This window comes from Pseudopodoces humilis, chromosome 3 (genome assembly GCF_049639895.1).
Source record: "Pseudopodoces humilis isolate 2021_Gansu_Grassland_sample_001 chromosome 3, ASM4963989v1, whole genome shotgun sequence".
Classification (NCBI taxonomy): Eukaryota; Metazoa; Chordata; class Aves; order Passeriformes; family Paridae; genus Pseudopodoces; species Pseudopodoces humilis.
In genome coordinates this window covers 30,727,893-30,736,620 of record NC_142202.1, presented here as the reverse complement: position 1 = coordinate 30,736,620, position 8,728 = coordinate 30,727,893, and the positions used below count along the sequence as shown (strand labels likewise).

The 8,728-nt window shown below is 42.5% G+C and overlaps 1 protein-coding gene across 1 annotated transcript; it reads right to left on the bottom strand.

Moving 5' to 3' along the window:
• Positions 1–543: 543 nt before the first annotated feature.
• LOC148184622 (uncharacterized) lies at positions 544–8,644 on the bottom strand. Its single transcript, XM_088053890.1, has 3 exons — positions 8,626–8,644; positions 7,998–8,151; positions 544–957 (listed from the first exon to the last, which is right to left on the bottom strand). Exons 1-3 carry the CDS (start codon positions 8,637–8,639, stop codon positions 682–684), a joined length of 444 nt encoding a protein of 147 aa, XP_087910016.1. The 5' UTR covers positions 8,640–8,644; the 3' UTR covers positions 544–681.
• Positions 8,645–8,728: the final 84 nt, after the last annotated feature.

Here is an 8,728-nt window from a genome sequence, read left to right as displayed (position 1 = left end):
CTGGTTAAGAATTTTCTTTTTGACCTTTGTGAAAAAATGAGGTTCACATTTTTTATATAAAATTTAAAAAGTTTAATAGAAAGACAATTAGGAGACAGAAATAAAGCAAAATATACAAATACGGCTGGGTGCCTCAGCATTCTGCCCAGAGAGCACAGCTGACTAACAAAGGATTGTCCCTTAAAAACAGAATCCTACTACATATTCATAAATTCTCATACATAATTCAAACACTCCTCTTAAGTTTTAGACGTTTCTTTGTTTAGTCCCAACTCGCCTCCTCCCCAGTAGATCAATCCTCTTGGCTCCACCAAGTTTCACATTCCCTGTTAACAGAGGTGCAATAAATTCCTCCCCCAAGCTCCGGTCACCACCGTCTTCATCTAGATAAGATAATCTAAGAATGCAGGGGGGTCTTGTCTTGGTTCTAGAAGACAGGTGTCTGCTAGGGAGAACAGGAGCCTCCCTTGGGATGAAAGAATATAGACCCCCTCTCTCCGAATTATTATAAATTTGAAATCAAGGGGCTTTCAGGCAGAGATCTGGGGATAGGAATAACAGTTCTTTACTAGTATAACCAGGCAAACAAACAAACAATAACTACAGCAGTAACAAGAACACAGAACCAAGGACCCCGGGACAGCCTTCTCGGCTGAGAGGGATGGAGGAGAGGTTTTGTTTTCACAAACCCCTCGGGCAGTCAGTCCCGGTGCTCCTGCAGGGCTCCGAGGAACAGTCGGCTGGAAACAGCAGGGACGAGCTGAGATCCTGGGCCGGTGGATGAGGTGTATCAGCAGCTCCGCGGTGGTGGCTGCCACACGTCCCGGCAGGACAGGGGGTGAGGGGCCACCAACAAAGAGGGGAGAAGGAGAAGAAACACAGCTCCGTCTGGTTGATGGCGAAATTCCCTTCTCTCCACCGCAGCAGCTCCGCGACCCAGCACACGAACGTCCTTCCCTGAAGCCGAAGAAAGCCAGCTAAAAAACTGTCCCCACCCTCCTTTTCTGCCCCCTTCCCCAACCCCCCCCCCCCCTCCCCCCGGGCCCGGCTACTCTTTGTTTGTTGTGAGCACCCTTAAGTACCAGTAGTTAGGTTGTCCCAGCACATAATGGGTAAAAATTCCCCAGGCAGGCCTGAAGGACAAAACAAAAAAAAAGGACACCTAACCCTCAACAGGTCTCTTAACTATCTTTTTCAGTCGTTGGGTTATACAAACAAAAGTAGTTTTTGCTTTAATACTATGCCATAGCTCAACATATAAATGTATTATACCACTATTTCTAAGTTTCATCAATAACAGAAATAGAAAGAACTATATTAATACAACAAAGTTTTCTAACCTTATACATATAACATTCATTTTAATATTAACGAAAAGCATATAATATAATATAATATAATATAATATAATATAATATAATATAATATAATATAATATAATATAATATAATATAATATAATATAATATAATATAATATAATATAATATAATATAATATAAATGTATCTATAATAACTTGGACCCTCCATCTAGCCATTATTTGCAAAGAAATGGCACTCTCTTAATCACAGTAATAGCAACATCAGCAGTTTTTAATTTCTACAAACACCACCCAATAAAGACGTCTTTACCAGAATGCCCTTGAGATTGTTTCCATTTGAGAAAATGAAACTGATGCACATAGAGACTTAAAATAACAAGAAGAATGCTGAAATCCCAACTCCAAATTCCGTGTTGTAACTATTTAAACTTGCCCTTTAGTTTTCAAGCTTATGTTTAATGTTTTAAAAAGACACAGCTACACAAACCTTCTAATCTGTGTGACTCGTAAATTGTTAATTCATGGCTGGTAAATTTTATTTTTTTTTCTTTGTCAACACAATGTTGAGAGCCAAAATGAACTCAGCTTTAATCTGAAGACCTCCTTCAAACAGCAAAGAAAACTGAGTTGGATTCATTGAGGCCAAGCCAGAGGCTAAGGTGTGGGTACTTCTCTCTTCAGACAGCTTTCACTGACACCGAACTTAAATGAATAAGCAAACGCTGAGGCGTTGAGGTGGATCACACCCTGCCAGGCCAGGTGCACAAAAAACCCAAGGTATGCGTCTCAAATGGAGAAAATGAAGTACGCTATGCAACAAAGAGCAGGCACTTGCAAGCTTGGCAGCCTCAATCTCAATTCAGCCAGACTTTGGCACAGTTCAGTCACCTTTTCCAGGGTCAGATCTATGTTGGTGACTTGCAGGAGGTTAATGCCTTCATGGTTTGCAATCTATGCTCTGGGCTCTAGTGAATCATCATAATCGTTCACTTTTACTGTTCGCTATGGCTTGAGCTCAGACATGTCCTCTCCACTACCCTTTCCAACATGCTCATTTTATTTCGCAGCCTCAGTACAGGTCTTAACAAGAATGATCTTCCAAAAGAAATTATTTCACTAAGAATATCTGCCTACTGAAGAGGAATTAAAAAGTGGTGATTATTTCAATCAGTTCAAGAGTCTCTCGAACAGGCTGGCATCATGAGTTACTTTTATCATTTCGTGGTAATTTAGATCTCAAGATGAGAAGGAATACGTACAATATGTGTGACATTCTCTACCTGCTTGACATGGTTTTAAAGCATTACCTAAAAAATCACTAGAAAACTTACTAATTTCTTGCTGTGAGATATGGATCAGGAAAAGGGCAAAACAGGCTTAAAACTTAAAGGGAATAAAGGAAGTTTATTAACAAAACTACAAGAATAAGAAACCAGAATAAAACCTCCAGAAACCCTTTTTCCCTACCACCCAACCATTCCTTTGTTTAATTGACAACATAGAGAAAAAAAAAACCTGGTGGTTAAAACAGTCCCAACTTTGCTATAGTCTTTTCATCAGTCTTTGTAGAGAAAAAGAAGTTCTCTTTTGTCAATCTGTTATAAATGCAAAGGCAGATTTGGGTTAAATAAAAACAATTTATTATAAAACAATTTCTATAAAAAAATAAACAATGAGGAAAAACCACAATAAAACAAACAGCGCAGCGCTGGGTGGACAGGGGTCTATACCCAAAGGTATAGGTGTTCCCAAATCCACGAAGGAGGGTAGACTGTCCGGGGTTTTTATGGGGATTTTTAGCCTTGAGGCCAAATTCCAGGCAGGCACCATTCATCAACAGTCCTTGATTGTCGTATGAATTGATTTCCTGGCGTTGGAGAATAGAGTCAAATGGACGTCCGGACCGAGTCTCCTCATATGCAAAGAAATTCTGGGTGGTTCTTGATTTCATTGTGGTTCAGGCCATCTGGATGGGATGGTTGGATCCGGGTTGGAGCCGATGGATATCTCGGCTGGATTTTTCCTTTTGTTTACCTGATGGCTTCCCCCAACGGTAGCCTGCAAGACGGGGTGTTCAGGTCCGGTGATGAGTATCTCGTCGGAGCCTCTCCTTGTTGGCTTGATGTTTCGTGTCCTGTCTATTCTTTCCCGTTGATGGGCACCGAGCCTGTCCTTGTCAGTTTGATGAGTTTTTGTCCTGTCATCTTGATGAGCCGTGTCCTGTCTATTCTTTTTCGTTGATGGGCGCCGGCTAGGATCGTTATCCTTTGAGTGGGAATTCGTGGCTAGATCTGGGAAGGGCTTGTGTGTCATACTGTACTTTATATTTTATATCATTATTGTTATATACATTTATTTAGATTTCTACGAATTTTTACAAGTTCATTTCTCACAAATCTATGGAGCTTTTCACAAGAAAACCATTTTCTCATGGCTATTTCTCTGATGCCAGCCGCCTGGAAAACTCTGCCATCAGTCCTCTCCTCCCATTTCACACCACTCTGAGGTGTGTTCGTGGGCCATAGTTCAAGGGGTGTCATTTTAAGGATGAGTTATTCAAAGGCAAAAATTCCCTTCATCTGTCTCTGTGAGCATCTCTGGAAACAGAAGTTTTCTCTTTGTCTCTTAAGGGCCACAAATCTTCAACAATTCTCACTTCTCCATTTCTGTTCCAGCATCTCATAGGATCACAACTACTTCACCATTTACCCAGCTCTATCAATGAATTACTTTTGCTCAGATCCACTCTTTGAAATACTCCATTTCCCCCCAAAACACTCTTTCATGAATTAAAGGAGTTTTTTTCAGAACATTATTGTCCATCTCCATAGCTTTAACTAACATAACAAAAGAATATTTCAGCTTATTAAGGCATCTCCTTATTTCTTTCCCCATCTGGAGCTTAATTCCTTTCTTCACTGTCTTTGATAGTTTATGTTGTCTCTTCACTCTCTCTTCTCCGCTCTCTGGAAAAATTATTAATCTGCAAGTCTCATCTGGGTAGTGAAAGGGTTAAAATCTGGCTCAAACTGCAGCAGGTATTCATGATGTCAGGTTTCAGCTCAGTGGCGCTTACAGCTGGGGACCCCCACTGGGGAAAAAAAAGCTTCAGCCACCCCAGAGGCTTCCCGGGAGGCTGTACCAGAGCCCAGCCCGGCCTGGGCCTCGGGAGAGTCCCACAGGCTCCATCTCCCAGCCAGGAGGCACAGCAGGCCCAGCCCAGCCTAGCCCAGCCCCCGCCCGGGCCGCATGGCCTGGGCAGGGGACAGGAGCCAGATGGAGTTCTGTTACCTTTCAAAGCTGGAAACCAAAGAGAAAGAGAAATTCCCAAGCTTAGGTTTTAAAGGGTGGTGTTCACAGGTTGATCTCACTTTTCAATGGTCAAACCTACTGTCAATTCTCAGAAATAGCCAGTTATAGACCAGGAGAAAAAAGGCTGCTGGAGGCTCCAGCAGCCTTAAGTGCCTTAGCTGTTTCCCTTTTTTTTCTTAAATGCCAGTCTATCACACTGCTCCACTTTATGGTTGTACACATGTATTTCAGTGTGGCAATTGTATTTATAGTAAAATCAGTCACTCCCAAATGTTCTGATTATATACAGGTATAACCTTTTCTAGCATACGGAGAAAGAAAAAAAGAGAGCTCTTGAGAAACAATGGCATTTAATTGCTGATTCTAAATTTGGTGGAGTTTTGCCATCTGATTCTGTGAGGTCTATTACCCCATCTAATCCTGCAATGGGGTTCTGCTGAGAATGAGCTAGGAGTGAACCTCAGTGAGACATCAAAATCAGACTTTAGCATGAGAACATTTTCTGCATATGTCCTAAGCATTTACCACCTTAGAGACATCTGTTTGTATTTTTTATGAAATTCTGTGTGTCTTGCTAGCAAATACCTTGTGACAATTTTAAATAAGAATGTACAGTTATAATCTCTCCCCAAATGGCCAGATAGTAAACATTAGATTTTTCAAGTATTTCAGCATCTGCAGCCTGTATTTTGGCTGCTTTTCTCTGTATTCTCTGAAATACAGAGTCTGCAAAAATATGCCTGGAGAATAGCTGCAGGGTTACTCATTAAAAAGGATTAGCACCTTCCCCACCTCTTTCATGCATTCAGATATGAAGAAATAAAATGGCATGAGCTGTTTCTCTTGTTACCTACTTAAACTGTTCCTTAAACTACTCTAGGCATCACTCTTCTCCAAATTATCTTCCCATCAATCAGGTTTTTCCCCCTCATTTAATTCATGTTTACAACGCATATTTGCTTCCAAAGATTTTTTCCAGACATGCTTTGCTGTATCTGTACCATCTAATAAACTTTCTGCATATGAATATTCCCAGCCTTGTCCAACTAATACACTATTTCTCCATATGTTTCCTGAGTGCTGTTTATCCATTTGTCTGTGGATGCTTGTACATTGTTGAGAAAGCATCCAGGGCCTGGATGCTGGATCAAAAAGCCAGAGAAATGTTAGTTAGCAGTGAAACGCCTCAGGTGCCAGAGTTCTGGCTCAAGAGATCTGTGTGGGATGGAGAGCCCACACACTGAATGGAGGTTGCAATGCCCTGCTCATGACTGCATTAATTTTAGATCAGCTGAACCAGTTTTGTCCTTGCTAGCCTCTAAAGAAGCCTTGCTCAGCTATACTTCTCCTTGCTGCCACATTTCTACACAAAAAAAAAAGACCTTCTGGTGGTTGCAAATGGATGGATGTCATTAGCAGACATATGACACAATTTAGAAAAGCAGGTACAGATTAACATACTGAATTTTCAGGAAACAATGCTGAACTGATACATTTGTAATTTTCTGTTGTCTAAACAAAGTAGGAAATATCACAAATATACAAAACTGTGTTGCAAAGGTCATATTAAAAAAAAAAGACCAAATTCATTATTACAAACATAGCATGAAATCAGAGCATATGCTCCCCTCTTCTGGGTCCCATAGTATTAAACTGCACTATAATCCTGAAGTCTATCATGTGTGTGTCCCTGAGACTATGTTTCCTGAGGCCATTACTAGCAGCCAGAGTTAGCTGTTCGTGTCTTCATCGGCAGCATGCTTATTAAGTGTTTGCTTTGTGTAACAGCATTGTCTCTAAATTAATGCTTTTCTTGTGTTGAACTTTGGAGTGAAGTACCACACCTTGCAGGCTTTTTAAAATCTGAACTGCTTGGAAAACTGCAATTTTGACATTATCCTGACATCATTTTACAAAATTATAGAATGGCCTTGGGTTGGAAGTGACTTCAAGAGAGATCATCTAATTCCAACCCCCCTGCCACGGGCAGGGACACCTTCCACCAGACCAAGTTACTCAGAGCCCCATCCAAGCTGGCCTCGAACACTCTCAGGGATGGAGCATCCACAGTTTCTGCAGGCAACCTGTTTCAGTGCATCACCACTCTCACAGTTAAATATTTTTTTCCTATTATCTAATCTAAATCTACTCTCTGTCAGTTTAAAGCCATTCCCTCTTGTCCTTGTCCCTACATGCCCATGTACATAGACTCCATCTTTCTTCTAGGCTCCCTTCAGGTACTGAAAGCCAAGATTTATTTGAAATTACATGAGAGTACTGAGCAGAGAGAATGCTTCTCCACATGTAATAGCTGAAAGCTAACTCAGTATGTGCTTACCTTAATAGTAATTACAGATGTAAGGTCTATTAGATCATCTTTAAGAAGCCACTCCTTATCTGAGGGGAGTTTACAGCCTCTGGTAGTAATGCAGGTAACCAGCACAAGAGAGACCATTTCAGTTTCCAGCTGACTTAGTGGCTTAAAGGGCTGAGTTAACAAGGCCAAGGCTATTTTTTGGTACGTAGTCATTTCTCTTGGTATCCTCAGCAGTGTTGCCTCATCAGCTCAGTTTTGTCCTCAGAGAGCTTTGGCAAGGGACATCCCTGGTGCATCAGTGCACAAGGTGGTCTGCAGCCAGAGACACTTTAGAGAGGGCAGAGAGCTGCATCAGTCAGGAGTCAGGCAATCCCAAAACAGAATGGTTTGATAAAATCACGACCATTAGTAAACTGTCATGAACCAGCCTTTTCATAAGAAGTCTGTTTACATGATTTCAATTAAATTCCACTTTTTTTTTTAAAAAAAAGTTTTATTAAGTTTTAAGCATGTGTGTATTTTGTTATTGCTTTTTTTCTGTCATAAATTAATTTGATAGAATATGCTTTAGGAAGCTTAATACTAAAGCCATAGTATCTTTGTCAGAATTAATTAGTTGTTCACAAAGATTCACATACTCTGAACTTCGTTAATAATGATAATTTATTATTTTCAAAGTTTAATAACCTTGGTTTGAAGTGCAAAGCAAAAAATCAAAGTAAGATCGGCAACAGCAGTCAGGAATTTATCAAAATTCCACCTGCAGTAATGCCACACCAGTATTTTTCCACACATTTTCCACTCAGATCTCCAATTTCTGGCGGAGAAGGTCAGAAGCATTTCCATTTCACAGACAAAACTAAGGTACAGAGTGCAAGGCTGTAACTTGCTCAATACTATTGGATAAACCGGTACCAGAAGTACAATCCCCATTACTGAGCTCTCAAGTCCAGGTGCTGGAAATTCCCCTCTCCTTTCCTGTCCGTCAAAGGCGGCAGCCAGTAATGACCGTGCCCGCTGTGCTCTTCCCTCCCTGCCATACCTTACCTCTTGCAGGTCCCAGAGAACAGGGCCAGCGCAGCCAGCCCACAGCTCCGTGTCCTCACGCAGCAAGTGGTGTTTACCACAGGCGAGGAAACCCACGAGTACGTCAAACACGTACACGGCTTTATTTAGGACTGAGGGAACCGAGGACGAACATCTACACGATAAGAAGGCAAACAGAAGGCCAAACGTCGCCCTTGAGGCCCTCCAGACCTCGCTAAAGCGGCACACAAAGGAAACAAGTCCCTGTCCTCACCCTGCACAGCACTGAAGCCCCCCATAGCCGCCTGACCTCCGGGCAGAGCTCCCGAGCGCGCACAGCCGGCCCGGCACTGGCACACTGCGCTAGCAGCGACCAGGACAAGTGAAAGATATTCAATATTCCCCCCACCCTCCCTCGACGAAGCAGCTGCCGGCAGAGCAGGAGCGGCAGCCCGGGACAGATTCGGCCCACCCCCCAGACCCGCTCCCTCCAACAGACTTCCGCGTCGGGGACACGTCTGCGCATGTGCGAGCAACACCAGCACCCCACCCCCCCAACTATCCCTGGCTGTACCACTGTGCGCCCAACGTATGTGTATAGGCAAAAGAGGGCAGCGGCTCCAGGCAGCTCTGCTGGCCTCAGACCCACCTGAGACTTGACATTAAGAATCTCGTTCTCTTCTCGAGTCTACAGGTGCCCTCCAAATTCGTTTCTCGCCCAGTTCCCGCACTAGATCTACCCCAACTTCCCC